We start from the raw sequence: 18,302 nt of genomic DNA on the forward strand, positions 1-18,302 counted from the left end.
TAAATATTCCCTGTCCAAGGACACTATATGACAAGGAACATGGAGTATTACAAACTGCTGGCGGCCTTACAACAGGCTCCTTTACCGAGCTGTACATTCTGTTTATGAGTTGATTGGCGACAGCAACAAAAGCCTTTGAGAGACATTGTTAGGCTCCTTGTAATGTATAACAACTGTATAAAGATATCTTAGCCGAAAATTGAAGTGTCCGAAAAGTTTAGGGAATAATATCTCAATTTCAGAAATTGCTAGGTGAAAGTTACATTCTAAGAACTTCCAACCCAACCAAAACTACCAGGTGACCTTTTTAAGTGCCAAAAATTGCAAAAATATCCCTTCCGAAAACGTAAGGGACTACTTTACCTGGCTGCGAGTCTTTTAGCCGATGTTTTAGTAAAAAGGTCTGTAGCTGTTTGGCAACGTAGAACCGAAATTATTAGAGCAGTTTTACTCTCCCGAACACATATTTAATCGAAGACTACCGTTTGGGGCCCCTGACATTTCTCAAAATTGTTTATTTATTTTTATATTAATTTATTTATCTGTTAATTTATTTCATCAATTTGCCTATAAGGCGGGTGCTACACAAAAGAACAAATAGTCCTCTTCTTGGTGTATACACCGACCCAAACCACATATTAATAATAATATTGAATGATAAGCAGGAGCTAGTCAGAATCACGCCGTTTTCGCCTGTCAAAATCGTCTGAGTCCCAAGAAAGTGATTCGGTTAACGAGGCCGTTCCAGTTTCAACTAAATATCAAAATAATTGGGCTGTGAACATTTTCGCCGAAAGAAAAAAGAAGGGTACAAGGGCTGGGCCCGGTTGTTCGAAAGCCGATTAACTTAATCCAGGATTAGCTTAAACTTTTGTTTCATGTTTTCAACTTTTTGGGGAAAGTTACTTTTGCTTATGTTTGCTTTTCAAGATTTATTTCTTCTGTCAGCGTTGAAAAGCATTCGGGAGTTGAGAAATAAACTCTTTGGTTAATTTTTAATCTGGAATTAGCGTTAATCGGCTTTTGAACAACCGGGCCCAGCTGGGTGCTAATGATAAAAGGAACTACGAAAGTTTTATGTTGAATATTCAGGAAATTTGAAATGCATTGTGTGCGGTAGTTTATTTGTTTTTTTTTTCCGGAAGGTTTATTAGCATAAAGGTTCATTAAAATTCAAGTGTCTTGATCAGTGTGTTGATCAGTTTTTGAACTAACTCGGGCATTTCTTGATCTGTAGTTTCATTAGGTATCAAGACACATGCACCTGACTAAAATAAGGCTCTCCGATTGGCTAAGAGTCTTATGACGTATTAATGAGTTTGAGAAGTACTTTTCAAAACAAAGCAAACCAAATCAAGAGCCTTGCAATTGAGATTCAAGGACTTTCGAGACAGTATAAACCCTGGAAATTCTTCTACAGCAATAATTACTGTAGAAGTATTGATAATGTGACATCACAAGTGAAGGTATCCCAACAAAATACTAAAAGCTTTGCTATGATTCAAATGATATATTGATGACTTTTGGTCCGACTATAAAAGAAGAGAAATAGTGTTAAATCAGCCTGTTGGAAGTAGTGCGTTTAGTATTTATATTACCCCTGATAACAGCTGTGATAATTTCCTTGCTAACAAAAAAGACCGCCAAGTAAAGCTATGATCTTCGCAGTTATGATCGCAATTTTTCCAATTGCGTGCGTAGAGAAACCTGAAAAATTTAGAACTGCAACAGGGTTTGAACCCGTGACCTCGCGATATCGGTGCGACGCTCTAACCAACTGAGCTATGAAGCCACTGACGTTGGGAGCTGGTCATTTGTGAGTTCTAATGGTCCCGTGAGGAATGCATCAATGATGAAATGATATATATGAAATGAATCATATGTGAACTGCGGATATGAAATCAAGTGAACCTATGATCTTCGCCCCCGTTTTCCTCAGACAGTTGAGTTAGCATTTTTAATTCAAGACTGCAATCGTTGATTTAATGCAGAGAGAGAACAATAGGATTTCATGAGGGTCAGTAATTGTTCATATATAATAACAGGTTATTAATGTATAAAATGTATTCGCTAACTTAATACCTTAAAACGTACAGGATAACTGAAAGCAATGTTTGCAGCAGTACTGCCAGTATGATTTATGCAAACTGGCTTAGTTTAATATTTAGCATTTAGTTTAATATTTAATATTTCTGGCTGCTTTTGTTGATATGTGCACAACAAGGTAAAGACGGAAGAGAAACAAGAAACTATCGGGTGAAAAAACTACTGTGACCTTTTCGAACTTCTAAATGTCGATAGCCACAGTAACTGCAGTTTCGTTTACTGCAAACTTAGGTTTCATTTTTACATGTACCAGGCAAATACATCGACGCAAGTGGTACCACTATTATTTTCCTCGGACAAATCTACCCAGTCCTGTCCATACCATATCTGCAATTCCTGGTTCTTCAACAAACGTAATGGACTAGAATGGCTGCTTAGAACAAGTTCTGACGATCCTTGTTTAATTCCTTCAAGGACATAGAAGTGTTTGCCGTGGGATCTACCTTTGAACGCTTTCAAATCTTGCTCTGTTGGCAGAAGGGCTTTTTTGTTGGCATTTGTGATGATCGTCATAAATGTGTTGCTTGCATAGCCGTTTGAGTTGGTACAGCTCCAGTAGGAAGCGTCGTCAACGCTGTTGCATTTGATGGATCCACTTCTGTGCACAAGCTTCATGGCCTTTACATTTCCGGTTTTAGTCACGTGGAAGAGACCGTATTGATCATCTCGAGCTCCAAAGCAAACCGGATCTTCGTTGATTTTTTGCCACACCTCTAACCATAAAAAAATTCTTTTATTACCAAAATAAGTTATCTTTCGCTTTGTTATACATGTTTTTTTTGAGACCATTGCAACATCATCGACCAGCAACAAAAATTGTCATGATAACAATCGACTGCATGTACAAAGAAGTAGCTTGAACAAACAACTGTCTTGCATAGATTGCGCCTTTTTCACTGTAAGCCCACGAATTCGAGTTGGAATCTTTGTTGCTCACTACCCTGCTCTGATTGCAATATTTTATACCTGCATTGTGGTAGTTGCCAACTCGAAAGCTTGTCGTCTTTAGCCACTACACACTCTCCCTTGCAATTTCCTATTATCATCTCATTCTCTTCTTTTTTCACTTACTTATTCTTGCATTGTAATTTCCATTTTGAATAACTTACTTACTTACTTAATCCTCTTCGTGCTTGGTAGCACATAAGGCCGTAAGGCCATTTTGAATAAGTGTGAATAATAAACTTCAACTTAAATTTGATCTTAATGGCTCTATTCTCTAGTTTTGAAAACAGGATGTTTTCGTGGGAAGAAAAGAAAAATATTGCCAGTCGGGCTGTTAAATGGCAGACATGTTGAGCCCAAAAGAGTTCATGTCAATAGAATTATCCGGTGAAGAAGTCAACAAGTTGTTGTATTGAAATGACTTTCTATATGGGAATGGTCATAGCAGCTCTAAGTAAGGAACTGAAGAATTTTCAAAGACGCCTGGAGAAAAGCTCCAGGTTTGCACATTACTGTCTTACTTTCATTTGTTGAGTTACTTAGTGCATGGCCTCATACCGGAGTAGGAGATCTTCAAAGATTTGTATTTTGCACAAAAATTACTAATAAGTAACACTGACCTTGACAAGTAGCTTGGATGGGCTGACCAGCATTTTCATCTGAGTATATCCAAAGCTTGCTGTCAACACTGACTTTGCTTCTTTCACTCGCTTTGATTTCGGCGCACGATTCAGCAGGAAGCTCTTGAATTGAGCCCAATGGCACTGCAGGCGAAATGTACAAAACTTCATTAACTATCTAAGATTGAATGGTTTTAAATTCAGCAAAAGTCCTCGAAACCACTTTAATAAACTCTCTTTTTTTATTGGAACCATTTTATAAGAACGTTCAGGCTGAGATGATGATCCAAAATTTATAAGAACTTACTAAGAAAATAAGAGGCTGAGAGACTGTGAAGAACGTCGGCTTTATTTTGCTCATTTGATTTGCTTTTGTCTTTGTGGTTAGCATAAACAAAGGTAAAATAAATGTAAAATTGTAGTCTAACAGGAAAGTTAACTTTTCTTTAACATTAACAATGTAGATTTTTTTATTGAATGATACAATAAAGAACAACTCAGTTTGTAGTCTCAGCGTCGACAAGTCGAGGGAAAGCAACACGTCAGGAGCCGGGCGGCAGACTTTAAATGGCCCACGTAAACGACAGCGGTCGCTGCCAATCCTTTTTCAACCGTTTCAACCAAGTTTGATGCCGGTTGAAAACGTTGATCAACCAAACCAACCGAAAACGGTTTTTTCCGAATAGAACACTAAAAAACCCAACCAACGCAACCAACTAAAAACGGTTGATCCCAATAGAACACGACCTTAGTATACCACACAACTTGAAGAACAATGTTAAGAAACTTTCCAGGTTGGAATCGCAAAAAGATAAGAACGTTAAGCCTCAGGTTTATCCGAGTCAAACTCACTCCCAACCATAGATGCCACTAGTCCAGTCCTGGACTCTCTCTCCTGTCACGCAACGCCGACATTGCGTGACAGGAGAGGGGGTCCAGAACTGGACTGAGATGCCACAGGCGACACGTCAAACGAAGATAGACCATTTACCCACAATCGGTGAAAAAACAGGGCTATATTTGTACCACGCTATTAAGTTTTCAAAAGACCCCCCCCCCCCCCTCCCTCATCCAATGTTGTCTGTTATTAGTCAAAGAGCACAGGAATTATGGGGAGGGGATTGCGTAGCCTAGTAAGGACAAAAGAGTTAAGAATGACGCACAAGTCCTGGAGAGGGGGGCACTTGGCATATGAAGGGGTGGGGATTCTTGTCGGAGATTTTGAATTAAACCCTTAAAGGAGACCAATCTGGGCTTTGTAAGCAAAGGTTTCGTAAAACATAAACAGCTAAAAATTAGCGATAGGAAAGAACGACGTTTCGGTGACATCGTGTCACTATTTTCAAGTTGAAATACACTTGAACTTGAAACTGTTGTCACGGTCACGATGTCACCGAAAAGTCGTTCTTTCCTATCGCTAATTTTTAATTGTTTAATCTGGGCTTTGCCCGGCCCAGGTTTTTGTGACCCCAAAAAGAGACAATATTTAAAACAAACGAGACCTTGACGGCTACATATGGGCGTCAGATGATGGCGTTTTCCCCAGAACACCCTAAGTGAGACCAAAATCCGAAATTTACATACCTAAGCAACACCTGGAGCATCATCCCACCCCTTTCATATGCGAGTGCCCCACCGGGGTGCACAAGGAATCTCAGAATTCCGTGGATAAATGATTAATGCTCCATACCTCTGTTGAATGCTCGCTTCATGTAGAATCGCTTTGAATCGGGTAAAAAGTCTTCGGGCCTGGCTTCTTTCGTTCTGTTGTTCAGCTCGCAAATGTTTCTGCCAATGATGACATTGTAGCTTTGGCATCTGATATCCTGGTCACATATTATGTAACATTCCCCTGGAAATTGAACCCTGACTGTTTTAAAAATGTGGCCTCTAAGAAACATCCCATAAACAGAGTATTCGCTGTGACAATCTTGGTTAGCTACCCTAACAAGACCAATCCTTGTGATCAGAAAGACAGCTGAGAACCAAAATCGCGGGTTCATCTTTGCGAAATATTGCCCTGCAAGTGAATAACGTGAAATTTAGTGTTTAAATTGTTACCGCTTCGATTTTAAGGCTGTGACCATTTGTTGTTTTAACCTATCATCCGTTAAATGAAATTCTGCCGAGGCATGAACCCCAGCAATATAATTTACGTCGCATGGTTTGCCTCCGCCCAAAGATTAACACCGAACGTTTCAAGAACACATTTGTAAATAGACTCATTTTTGAACACAACCTGTTATAATTACATAATTCACTTTTAGCTACAGCATATTATTGTAAATTCATTACACAGTTCTCGTTTATGTAACATAGGATATGTATTTTTTATCTTATGGTTTATTAAAGACATCATCATCATCACCATCATCATCAAAGAACATTAGCTTCATGTGAAGACCTCTCCAATGAACCGGCGAAGACCAACCACAGTTCGCTGAAAGACAAAAAATCTATTTTGCACCACATTGACTGAATGGTTTTATACAATTAGCTTCTGTGTGAGTTGGTTGCGAGTCTTGAACTACCGTGCAAGAGGTGATGTGTTGGAACCCCGGTCCGACGACCAACTCTTGGAGTCACGAAATAAATAAGGAGACAGCTCTGCCTTTGCAACATGATTAGATCTGCAAACTAAGAAAGTTCGTGTCTTCTTGGGTTAGTAGTGCTAGTTAATGCGTAACTTGAGCAGTTTTAAAAACTTTTGAGTACACGTTTGCTCACGAATTCTACAAGGGGAACACAACAAGGGAAAGTAACATACGATATCACTCTATGGCAAATTAATTACAAGGAGAGAACTTTTCTCTCCGTTGCCTAAGCCGGCCGACTTGCGGCCGCAAACTGAATGAAAGCATTCACTGAGTTGCATCAGCAGGGGGGTTTGTCGTGCACCTTTGCCATCAAATTTATCAGCTCCTCGGAGTGAGACTGTTCGGTATCCGGATCTATACTAGCAGCAGTTACCGACGTGGCAGTCGTTCTCTTTTGTCTCATTTTAGGAGGGGCAGCGTCTGCCTTCGTGTTACCCAAGAAGCGCAAGCGAGTTAAAGTCACTCACGCATGGGGACCATGCCCAACGATTCCTTCCTTGACCGGTCCGTGTTGCTCGTTTCTCGGTCCTTCCCCTCCATTCCTTAAACAAGAAGATTTGAATTGGGTAAAACATTGAGTTAGCCGATTTGGTCTATTGTTTATCTTTGTCGCAACACCTGGTTTAAAAGTGGACACTTTTCGTAGATCTTAAACTCCCTATTTATATTTTCTCGCAAAGACTTGTTGCCGGAATTGTTCACACAGTGCGACGTCAACGCTGCTTTCGCAATTTTTTTCGCTGCGATTAGGTGCACGAATTCAAACTGGCTTGAATTCGTGGGACTGATCGCGACGACAAAATTCTGCCGCAGCGACAATGATTTTCATAAAACTAGCATTGTCACACAAGGCGAATTGTTGCGGCGTCTTGTCTCTGCGACGTGTCGCAGCGACTTATCGCCTAGTGTGTCCCGGCCTTATACAGAACTTAAGCAACGATGACAGCGACGGCAACGAGAATGTCATCTCAAAATATAGATTCGAGTTATTGTAATCACATCGTGACTATTTCAACCCTTTTAACAGGACAAGGGTGTAGTAGTTCCTCAAGAATGACACTGGTAGGAACGGCGCTTAATTTCGCGTAGAAAATTTATGCTGAAGTGCTGACGTCCAAAATAAAATCTCAAATCTGGCTATTTCACATTGTTGTTTTGCAGACTACGGCAAAGAAATGGACAAAAATGAAACACGCACTTGCAGGGCGTGCAATGCAAAGCTGTTGTTTTAGTTTACTACATATGCAAACTTTTGACGTTCTCGTTTCCGTCGTTTTCGTCGCCTGGGGGCAACGAGATCATTCCCCATCGTAGCCATCCTGTTTTGTTGTTTGGTAACCGACAACTGCAATCAAAGCCTTTTAAACGCTTCTTCGAAATGATCCACTGAGGAAGCATCCATTATAGCAATATCTTCTCTCCCCTCACTCACGATTGTTGAAACTTGAAAGAAGTGCGCATGCCCTGCCGGATGTCCGAGATATTTACGGGCATCCGGTATTAGCTGCGACCAGAGTATTTCGTTTCGTCACTCCCCGTTTACACAGCTTAGGCTTCTGCTCATGCCGTAGTGTAAACCAGGCTTTATCATGAGATTGTACTTTGTTTAAGGCCAGACGATTTTACGCGACAATTGGGGTCACTATAGGGTGACCGAGTTAAGAGGACATGAACGAATTGCGAGACGATTGTATTATGAGAAGAATTCAAATTAAACAATGTCAAATCGAAGACTTAAGGCGCTGTTAGACTGTGCAATTTTTCGTGCAGCATGTCTCACAACGCCATTTCTACAAACGTTCTCACATTACGAAACAAGTTTTTTTACGGGTGTTGCGAGACAAGTTGCACGAAAAATTGCCCAGTGTAACAGCGCCTTTAAGCTACTACTCCGTAATGGACGTGAACTTGCGAAAGAAATACTCTACAATATCATCCCTAGTCTTCTCATTAAGACTTAAAAATCTCTTTTAATCCAACAACAAAACAAGAAATTACTGGCTGATTGTTATCATCTAACTTTCCTCATAAAGCAATCCAGACAATTCATCTCTAAGCCTCTGGCTCATATTATAAACAATTAAGAAATGAAATGAACCAATGAGAAAAGAAAGTGTGATGCCTTTATTTATGATGACCAATGATCATGCATAGACCTGACTCATTTCACCTTAGCTTTTCCAAATCTCTCCAACGAATTATCTACAACCGTTATTAAGTATCTAACCAATTTAAATGTCCTTTGTGTTAGCTATTATGCTTGTTTTAATTAAAATACCTACCCTACCACACTTGTTTTGATTAGCTTGTACTCGTCTGCTTTGTATAATCACGGCGATTTAGCTGTAGTTTTTCTATACCTATCGAAAGTTCTTGATATATTTAATAATTTATTTTAATTGGGAAAACTCGAACACATTGGCATACTTAAGTGGATTAGTCCAATAATGGACTCATACAAAGCTACCTTTCCAACAGATAACAATTTGTAGATTCTATAATTTAATGGTCATATTTCCTCGCGCTTCAGTATTCAGGCACAAATTCCATAAACTTCTGCTCTCTGAGGGTAATATCTGTTCATTTGCGAGTTGTTTGTAAATATAACTTGTTCTGAGTAGAGAGCTCGTAGGAGATGTAGGTATTGGTACATTGACAATTGGTTGACAAAAATTCTCATATTTTCAAGCATCTTAGTTTTTCAAAACAATTGTCACGATAGTTGTGATGTTTCTTGCTTCAAAATTATTGATAATGCTACTTCTTTCTATCAACTCAAAATCAAGGAGAGCTTCCATATTGAGCGGTTGAAACCCGAACTCAACAAACAAGTTGATCATGTCAGTTTAGCATTACACTTTTAAACTTTTACCGTTATGTCAGTTGTGTTCTCTATAATATTGTTGGTTCGTTTGAATTTTACGTACTTGTAGCAAACATTTAATCTACAAAGGATCATTGTATTGATAGTTATATATATATACGAATTATCTTGTAAAAATTTTAATGTTACACTCACTGTGGCTAAAGATGATGTTTGAAACATCGAAACATGTTCCGAAAATTCAAAAGTGTGGTTGTATTTTTTAAAATATTAAAACAACAAATACACTCACTGAACTTTTAAATTATTTTGAAACAAATCTAGAAGTGAAATACCTGTTGAAAGTGTGTTTCAGAACCGCAAAGTTCCTTATGTTTTGAGCCCGGTGCTTCAATGCTATTTGCATTCACTTATTCCTTGAGGCCTCAGAAGTTAAAGTGTTGTTTAAAAAACACACCTGGCTAGTTTTTTCTCGGAACAGGTGCAAATGAGATATGTGTCATGTGATTGCGAACAAGCCATTAAATTCCCTTAGGATAGTAGATCAGAGCAGCCACCCTTCCTAAAAACTCTTTTTCTTTGGCCATCTCAGTTTTATCAGGAAGAATACACAAACAGCGGTGACAAACATCAGATACAAACGCATCCTTTGAAATTATTTTTTACTTGACGTTTCGTATGCATACTACTAACTTACTAGCAGTAATCATAGATTGGGAAGTGCGTTTGAGCATAGTTAACAGAGGGGACTGGTTTGGAAGCTCGGCAAACATCAAAGGAGCAAACAAAGATGCCAAGATTTAGGTTGGAAAGTCCACTACGGTGCACAATCTTTTGTTTTGCGCTCATACACTATGCATGAATTACGTAACCAACACGTTTCTATTGGTTAGTCCCTCAGTACGGAGAAAACAACAATTGTGCTTTGTGCACGGTCAGGGCCAAAAAAGAGAACAAAAACCCACAACAAACAAAGTTGTCGGGTGAACCATTCCCGTCTATTAACTATGGTTCGAGCTGCTGCCGTTCTTTCGTTGTGATATTTAGATACATTAATTATTTACATTTTGACTGAGGATGGTTGTGTTGCATCAAATGGCAATTTAATATAGAGAGCGTTTAACTGACAACTCTAATTCTACAGGGGGTAGAGGGTGGGGGGTGGGTTTTAGTTTGGTCATTGTCTGTTGTTGTGTTATGAATTGCTTATATATTTTAGACCTCGTCTTTGATTTAACACTTTGCAAGTATTGAGCAAATGCAAATTGAACATCCGCGAGGGTCGACTGGAATCCACAAATTTACGATACAATTTACATTTTCAGTACATGATCTTATTCTGCAAAAAGTCTCCCCCGAGAGGGTAATTACTTTGTGGTTTCTGCTTCCCTTAAAATATTTTCGGAAATGATTGAGTTTTTGATAAAAAAATTTTGTTTTTGTAACGAGCTTTTAAATTTTTTAAAATAAAAGAAATCTCTGTTTTCGGCATGGGGAAATGATTTTTCCGTGCCATTTGTCTGCAGATTCAAAATTGTTGTAAGCCTTAAGCGCTAGCTGTGCTAATTCCCTTTACTTCTTCTCTATAATCATTCTCTACACATAAAATATCCTCCCCTCTGACCTCGACTGCTTTTCGCTGCTGTTAATACAGAGGATTGTGCTGACTCTGGATGATCTATGATTGATCGGGCGTCGATGTGGTCCACGAAAACAAGCAAGAAGCTGGTTTTTTATTTGTGATTTGTGGCCATTTGGATTGTTTTTTCCCGAGGTTTCTTTGAGCTAGTGAGCCCAGCTGGAAGTTAGTTCTAGCTTCCTCCATGTTGCGGTATTTCCGCCATTCCCACGGCTGGCTCTCTTCTAAACAAGTTTGTGGCCTACTGCCTTCCAGCCTTCCCTCACTTTGGCAACGGTATTCCTATAAGGACGCGGCCATTGGTTTAAATGACAATCCAAAGTCGCTAATGCATGGAAGCATCGAGTGCAAGTGTCACTCCTTCCCTCACTCAACTGATGTTAGTATCATAAGGGGCTCTTCTCTCAAAATGTCCAAAAGAGCGAGGCCATTAGGAAAAGCCAAAAGAACATAGCTCCCATTATTTTCTACTTTTACTGCACGACAAGCTCACTGCAATTACAGCACCATTTCACATCTTAGTAGGCTAACAATATGGCTTAACTGGCTAGTAATGGAATGGTGGTAGGTTCGCCTCTTGTTAGAAGCACTAGGTCATGTTCATGTTTTTTTTTCCCGAGTACATCCACCACATCATTGTTGAAATTACTACATATCATGCGTTATACTGTAAAATTATACTCAAGATAGAAATCCTTAAAATGCATCACTATATGGGGTCACAAATATTTTCTCTGGCCCTGCAAAATGCGGGTTTTAGCATGCAGCAGACACCACAAATTACACTGGATACAAAAACAAAGTCCACAAACTAATCGCGAAGAAGATCAATTTAAAATAAAAGAACAAATACAGTTCAACACTTCATCAAAAGCGAAATGAAGGAGCAGAAAATCCAGGATAACGCGAAAACTAGACTTAATACAAAGGTTCGGGTTTCTTTCGCGATGAGCTGTTTTTAAGCAAACGTTTGCATAATCTATCTTTAACAGTTGTCTTCACGGCATTTCTCAAAGTTTTCATCCGCCAGCAGTACACAAGAGGGTTAACAGAGCTATTCATGAAGGCAAGAGTTGAAACAAATGCATATGCAATTTTCACATTGACTGTGTATCCACTGATTTGATGAACGAATGACACGCAGAGGAGAGGAAAAAAACAAACTGTAAATATACCAACAATAAGGAACATAGAGATTGTTGACTTCTTGCACTGTAATAAGCTCATTAATCGACCACCCTTTCCTTCAGTTTGACCCAAGCTAACACCCGTCGCATGAATTCGGCGCTCGTGCTGTCGAACACACTTCAAGACTTTTACACAGGCAAAATATGTCGACAACAAACACAGCGAAAGTAGTGTGATCAAAATGGTGTTGTAAACATTTGGACGAATGAGAAACACTCGTAAGACAGCTAGAGCGATGAGGAAAATCCAGAAACAGGCGATTACGAATAGAACGCGCCGTACTGTTACAATTTCGTTGTAGCGTAGATGCAGGTACAGCGCAAGCCATGTATCTAAACCAGCAGCGGCCATCGTGAAAACAGAACCACCGGTGGTTATATGTGCAACAAATTCAAGCAACATCCTTGTAACGCAGTACATTTCCAAGCGGTGGAAAATTTCGCCGATCTTGTGAAGAATAAAACATGGTTGTGCAAGTAATCCAACCATCAAGTCACTGCCAGCAAGACAGCAAATAAACACGTTCGAGGGAGATTGAAGTGATGGGTTTTTCCAAACTGTGAAAATGACAGCCGCATTCCCAGCGATGGCTGTTACTGACAACAAGGAATTGATAATCGATGTTAAAATGTGCGTAACGTAAAGGAATCTTGTCGAGTTAAAATTGACGTCGAACATGAAACATGCTTCTCCTTTTACATAGATGGATGAATCGACTGGGCTAAGCGATGAAAAAATCGACAAATTTGTTGCCAATTCCATCTTCGTTTCAGCATCAGTTTTGATGAACTTTTCTGCGTAACCCGAAGCCTCGGTTATGTGCCAGTTATGATTACAAGACTTACGTTGGTTGCTGGCCTGGCAACATAGAAAGTGTTACTAGAAAGTGCTTTTGTACTGCAAGTGGGTTGGTAAATAAATTTACTTGCTCGCCTTCGCTTAGTTGCTACTTCAACCCACTAATGAAGGTCACACCCTTAAAGAAGCGGATAATTATTTTTTTCACTTTCAGCGCTTCCTTATAAGTCCACGGACACAAAAGAAAGACTTCTGTTATTATGTTTCAGTGAAATTTGATCATTGTACGATGGACGCTTGGTTGTTCATGACGCGATAAACAATTATGAGTGTGTTTGAATTACAGTTTCGCATCCTGGCTTGTGACGAATAGGAGATTAAAAGACTTTCCAATGAAGATCCCGAAACCGAAATTATGTGAGACTATCAAAAATGACAATGCATGATATTCGAATCGGAAAACCTTCCGTCTTTATTACATGAAACTGCAATCATTTCCATTACGTTTTCCATGTTGGTGCACCTGCCTTCAATTGCTAGTTGCTACTTTATTGAGTTCGAAATAAATGTTTGAATACCTCCGGAAAAAAAGTTTATGTCGTATTTCAACCTGACAACTCCAAAAGTGATTAATTAAAGGCAAGATAAGAAAACGATTTAACCGTACGTCCTTGCCTTTGCGGCTTTGCTTTTTAGTTTCAACTGCCATGCTTTTATCGAAGACGTAGCCAAATCAATATTTTTAGACCCGAGTTGCATGCGATTAAAATATACCTCTTGCTCTGAACATCTCAAGGTTCGACTCCTACAAACCAATTTTAAGAACGACTCGGATTTAGTTATACGCTGTCAGATTTCAGAGGCTAATTTGCTGTGTCAAATCGTCGGAAAGCGAGGTGCATGTCTGAGCGGCTTTTAAGTTCAATTCACATTGACTGTCGCTAGAATCAAGTGTGAATAATTCTTATTTTATCATATTGATTGAGACAAGTGCAAAAACAAAGCCATGTGTCACTCAGAGTTGAAAACAATCCAGCGACAAAAACACTGAGTAAGCTGGCCCCTAATAAAACAGCTGCATAATGAATTCGTGGTACTTTGCTTACACGTCATAAGGTGTAACATTGTGCCGCCTTCAAGCATTTCTTTTTGGTCAGAGTTGTGGTGAAAATCATGGATACAGGTTCACTTTGTAAGAGTTGCTCGAGCCGAGAACAACTGTGAGTGCTCTCCAAACTTTCAGCTTGCATTCATTAACGTAGGGCTTCCACCATGTTTTCATAATCTACCATTTTGATACCGCCAGGGCGTATAGCTAGGTCATCTAGCAACTTTGTCCTTTCCATTCAATAGCAACTGAAACCGACCAAAGAATTATTTTCTAATTCAGGCAGAGTAATTAGCAAAAAGCTAGGGCAAAAAACACGCTGTAAATATACCAACAATAAGGAGCATAGAAATTGTTGACTTCTTGCACTGTAATAAGCTCATTAATCGACCATCCTTTCTGAGGCGAATTATGCTCGGGAAAACATCGACAAGGCTTAAAATTTCGTGGCCGACTGTCACTGTTTATCTTACACCACACATCAAACAAGAACGTTCGGTACAGACAAAACCGAATAGGATTAATTTCAACTTTCAGCGTGTACTGCTCTGAACAAAACGTTTGTACAAGTAAACCAGAAGCGTGACTCATACACCATAAGAGCATGAACACAAGCTTCGCATCGATAATCTCGAGCAGGAGCGAAAATAAATTATCATAATTAAGAAAAACATAACAAGCGCTGGAAAAGACTCGACATCGCGGCCCCACAAACGGGCTGTAATTACGCAGTTCGTTTGCTCAACAAAGTCAATGTTCCACATGCTACTTGGCATTCTCTCATTGGTTTACGTGCCATCATTAGCTTCTTCCAAGAGGAATATCTTTGTAATGAGGCAGTGAAACACTCCACCAGTCTTGACTTGACGACCCATTTTGTTACAGATACTCTCGTACCCAGTGTTTCCATTAGTGATCCACAAAGAACTGGACCTTTCTCCATCGCCTCCGGGAAAACTTATCCTCGCTCATAAATACTCCAGGCGGAACTTGCGTAGCTCTCTGCAACATGAGATGATTCGGTGTCAAGGCTGCGAAATCTGCAGGATCATCTGAAACAGCAGTTATGGGGCGGTTATTGACAATCGATTCGACAAGCAATGTTCTCAGCTCTAAATCATTACGAAGCCCATCTCCAACAACGCTCTTCAAGTGCTTCTTTGTAGTTTGCACCAGGCGTTCCCATACTCCGGACATATGAGGAGAAGCAGGTGGTTGTAAGACCCACTTGATGCCCTTCTGCTGCAGCTGTCGTTCAATCCTTTCTTCATTCCACTGCGCAAAGGACTCCTTCAACTCTCTGTTGGCTGCAATAAAGTTAGTTCCTCGATCCGACCAATCTCTTTAGGCGGTCCTCTCCTACTAATAAACTGTAGAAGAATCATAACAAAATTATCTGCCTCTAGCGATGGTATCACTTCAAGGTAAACAGCACGAGTTGTAAGGCACGTAATTAAACATCCCCATCTTTTTGCGGTTCCGCGGCCTCACTTAACTTTTAGTGGCCCGAAAAGATCAACACCTGTGAAGGTAAGCGGAGGATTAGACGCTTCCAAACTCGCTCGAGGCAAGGGTCCCATGACCTGTTCCTCTCGTTTGGCATTCAGTCTTCAGCAATTTACACAATCCCTAATTCTGGACTTCTTCCAGCAATGATGCAAAACATTCTTCTCAGCTCAGACAACGTCTGCTCCCTTCCACTATGAGCAGCAGTCTCGTGATAGTGGCGAACAAGCAGTTGACTGACATGATGTCCCTTTGGCAGAATCATCGCTCGTGTTTCATCCCAGGACAGTGCCACTGCTTCCTGCAAACGACCGCCAACTCGCAAGGTTCCATTTAGTAACACTGGTCTCAGGTTTGCTAGCTTGCTTGATTTCTTGACTTCTTTATCCTTCTTTAATGCTTTGACGTCTTCAAGAGAGCATTCATTCTGGACACTGCAGACAATTACATGGGTTGCTTGATTAAGTTCCTCCAAAGTCAATGATCCAGTGATACGGGCAGCTCTCTTACTCATGATCCAGTGACAAAACCGGACTATCTAAGCGTCCCGGCGCTGTAAGGTTAACACGAACCGCAGCTCCCAAGAAGTTCCTTTAGTCCTCTTCCTACATTCAATAATGCGTCATCACCATTGGTAGTGATGGTGGAGTTAACATCACCATCATGCTGCTCGACACCGATTCGGTGGACATTTGTTGAAGCTCGCACTTCTGGATCACCGTCTGAAACGTCTTCCACTGCTGCGTTCGGACAACGATCTTCTGGCTCCCACAGAAACTCTCGTCCTCGCCACCAGCGATGCTGACTGAATAGTCTCTGAGGCTTTAGACCACGTGAGGCTTCATCTGCGGGATTCATTCGTCCTGGACAATGTCTCCATTGATCAGGGGTAGTCACCTCACGTATTTCAATTACACGGTTGGCAACGTATGTCTGAAAACGCTTGCTGTCATTCTTGATAGACTGCAAAGTGGTTTGAGAATCTGTCCAGAATTGGGCGCCGCTAATCTTGTACGTCAGCTTATCCATTAACACTCTGTACATCTTTACAGAAAATATAGGTGCTTGCAGTTCAAGCCTCGGGATCGAGATCGATCTCACAGGCGAACTTCTGGACTCCAACCAGGAATGAACATTTGATAGCTCCACTTGCATGAACAAATCTGAGGTAAAAGCATAAATGCCATAACCGTCCTCAGAAGCATCTGAGAACAAATGCAAAGATACATCAAGTACTTCTGTCAGATCAGCAAGATGGCACCGCAGTATCTGAACTTGTGACAAAGCAGGCAACTCATTCTTCCACTGATTCCAGTGGCACTGCAGGTCTTCAGGAATTTCAGCATCCCATCCCAGATTCAGTTTCCAAAGTTTCTGTAAGCTCTTCTTAGCTTCCAGTACAATTGGGCAGACAAATCCCATAGGGTCATACAGAGCGCTTACTGCTGACAGAGTTCCATGCTTTGTTAGTGGTTGGTTAGGCTCAAGAACCTTGAATAGGAAGACATCCCTTTCTACATCCCACTGGGCTCCCAGGTGTTCTTTCTACTTCGGAGATCGTCGAGATCCATGTCCAGGTTCGGTCTTGCGCGCTTTTCGTCCGGTATCACAGACAGTACATCTCGACTATTGCTCATCCATTTTGTCAGTCTAAATCCGACCTCACCAAGTAAGCTTGTTATTTCATCCACCAATGACTTTGCCTCGTCTACTGTCTTCACCGACTTGATAAAGTCGTCTACATAGAAATATTTCTTGACAGCATTTACCGCGTCTTCACTGAAGTTTCCTCTGTTATCTTCTGCAGCTCTTTTTAGGCAGAAATTTGCACAACTGGGGGAGTCTGAGGCACCAAAGATGTGACTGGTCAATTGGAATTCTGACGGTTGTTCTAGATTGTCGTTCTCCCACCAAAGGAATCTGAAAGCGTCAGCATCTTCAGGCGGTACCTTGACCTGATTGAACATCCCTCAATAACAACAACAAGTGCAATTGGATCCTGTCTGAATCTCAGTAGAACACCAAGCAAGCTGTTCGTAAGGTCAGGGCCTTGGCGAAGCTGGCTGTTTAGTGACACTCCATCATGTAGGGCTGCCGCGTCAAACACAACACGAATCTGGTCTTTCTTTTGGGGGTGGACTACGCCATGGTGAGGCAAGTACCAAGTCTTTCTGCTTCGATCAGGGCAATGTTCTATCTTATGAGATGCCTCACAGCTGTAGCAGTTTCCAGACTGAAGGGTTCCTCTTGACATTGAAACGTTTGAACCCCTGCCTTGGGTGCTCTGGCTTTCTTGGGTATGTGATCTAAGCTGCGTTGCAAATGTTGTCACTCTGGATCCAGCTTGTGCTGTGGGCTCCAAGGGCGGGGCTCGTCTGTTGCCCTTTGTTGGTTGTTTCACAAAGCTTCTGCTTACTTCACCAACTTTGCCAAATATGGGGTCATTGGCTGCTTCAGCCCTCCTTTCTATGAATTCTACTAGCTCTTTAAGACTCGGGAACCCCCCTTTCTCTCTGATACGCTGAGCTTTGTTTCTCCACTGAACTTTCTTGCTATTTTTGCTCTTTTCGTCACCATTATTCAGCCTGTTTTCTAATGCTTGTGCTTGCTCTTTCTTCCCCCACTCGTCTAGTCTTCTTCGCAGCCTATCCTTCGGGATGTCACGCAAAGGAGGAGGGGGAAGCGTTGCGTGACATCGCGAAGGACGGCTGCGAAGGAGACTACTACTCGTCACGTGTCACGTTGTCTGTCACAGACATTTCGCCTGTTTTATTGTGCTCTCAGTCACTCTCTTCCACGTTGATCATCGCTTATCCTTCGCCTCCTTACTGTTTTTTTTCACTCTTTCTCTTCTCTCCCTAGTATGCTGTTTGATTGTACTGTCTTCAATTTTTTGCTTGCTTTACTAAAACGATACGCCGTATCAAATGCAGTTCGCTGGTCATGCAACTTCCCGCCAAAAAAAAATGCT

At 40.9% G+C, this 18,302-nt stretch overlaps 5 protein-coding genes across 8 annotated transcripts; all 5 read right to left on the reverse strand.

The window, feature by feature from the left end:
- Positions 1-1,104: 1,104 nt before the first annotated feature.
- On the reverse strand, positions 1,105-9,502 carry LOC137982316 (uncharacterized). 4 transcript variants are annotated; one of them, XM_068829391.1, is made up of 6 exons: positions 9,428-9,502; positions 6,736-6,810; positions 6,040-6,111; positions 5,362-5,691; positions 3,672-3,815; positions 1,105-2,819 (listed from the first exon to the last, which is right to left on the reverse strand). In XM_068829391.1, the coding sequence occupies exons 2-6, from the start codon at positions 6,806-6,808 to the stop codon at positions 2,347-2,349; spliced, it is 1,092 nt and encodes a 363-aa protein (XP_068685492.1). In that variant the 5' UTR covers positions 6,809-6,810; positions 9,428-9,502; the 3' UTR covers positions 1,105-2,346. The 4 variants fall into 4 exon arrangements, with proteins under 4 accessions (XP_068685492.1, XP_068685494.1, XP_068685493.1 ...); XM_068829393.1 differs by lacking the exon at positions 6,736-6,810 and adding an exon at positions 8,551-8,628 and having other exon boundaries at positions 9,428-9,487; XM_068829392.1 differs by lacking the exon at positions 6,736-6,810 and having other exon boundaries at positions 9,428-9,497.
- Positions 9,503-11,218: 1,716 nt separating this feature from the next.
- On the reverse strand, positions 11,219-12,697 carry LOC137983765 (adrenocorticotropic hormone receptor-like). The gene has a single exon (XM_068830942.1). The coding sequence runs from the start codon at positions 12,679-12,681 to the stop codon at positions 11,650-11,652; it is 1,032 nt and encodes a 343-aa protein (XP_068687043.1). The 5' UTR covers positions 12,682-12,697; the 3' UTR covers positions 11,219-11,649.
- A 2,037-nt stretch (positions 12,698-14,734) lies between these two features.
- LOC137981772 (uncharacterized) lies at positions 14,735-15,845 on the reverse strand. The gene is made up of 2 exons (XM_068828823.1): positions 15,467-15,845; positions 14,735-15,132 (listed from the first exon to the last, which is right to left on the reverse strand). Exons 1-2 carry the CDS (start codon positions 15,843-15,845, stop codon positions 14,735-14,737), a joined length of 777 nt encoding a protein of 258 aa, XP_068684924.1.
- Positions 15,846-15,892: 47 nt separating this feature from the next.
- Positions 15,893-16,753, reverse strand: LOC137981773 (uncharacterized). The gene has a single exon (XM_068828824.1). It carries the CDS (start codon positions 16,751-16,753, stop codon positions 15,893-15,895), a length of 861 nt encoding a protein of 286 aa, XP_068684925.1.
- Positions 16,754-16,845: 92 nt separating this feature from the next.
- On the reverse strand, positions 16,846-17,298 carry LOC137981774 (uncharacterized). Its single transcript, XM_068828825.1, has one exon. The coding sequence runs from the start codon at positions 17,296-17,298 to the stop codon at positions 16,846-16,848; it is 453 nt and encodes a 150-aa protein (XP_068684926.1).
- Positions 17,299-18,302: the final 1,004 nt, after the last annotated feature.

This window comes from Montipora foliosa, chromosome 13, assembly GCF_036669935.1.
Source record: "Montipora foliosa isolate CH-2021 chromosome 13, ASM3666993v2, whole genome shotgun sequence".
Lineage (NCBI taxonomy): Eukaryota > Metazoa > Cnidaria > Anthozoa > Scleractinia > Acroporidae > Montipora > Montipora foliosa.

Bases quoted from the DNA above. Each gene is read 5' to 3' on its own strand.
- LOC137982316 (XM_068829391.1), bottom strand. From the start codon at position 6,808: ATGGAGGGGAAGGACCGAGAAACGAGCAACACGGACCGGTCAAGGAAG. The intron at 5,692-6,039 runs GTGATGATGATG...ATTCACTTGCAG, and splicing joins AATGTTCTTTGATGATGATG to GGCAATATTTCGCAAAGATG. The intron at 3,816-5,361 runs GTATGGAGCATT...TTTCGCCTGCAG, and splicing joins GAAGCGAGCATTCAACAGAG to TGCCATTGGGCTCAATTCAA.
- LOC137983765 (XM_068830942.1), bottom strand. From the start codon at position 12,681: ATGGAATTGGCAACAAATTTGTCGATTTTTTCATCGCTTAGCCCAGTC.
- LOC137981772 (XM_068828823.1), bottom strand. From the start codon at position 15,845: ATGAGTAAGAGAGCTGCCCGTATCACTGGATCATTGACTTTGGAGGAA. The intron at 15,133-15,466 runs GTCCAGAATTAG...ACTTTATTGCAG, and splicing joins TTGCATCATTGCTGGAAGAA to CCAACAGAGAGTTGAAGGAG.
- LOC137981773 (XM_068828824.1), bottom strand. From the start codon at position 16,753: ATGGGATTTGTCTGCCCAATTGTACTGGAAGCTAAGAAGAGCTTACAG.
- LOC137981774 (XM_068828825.1), bottom strand. From the start codon at position 17,298: ATGTTCAATCAGGTCAAGGTACCGCCTGAAGATGCTGACGCTTTCAGA.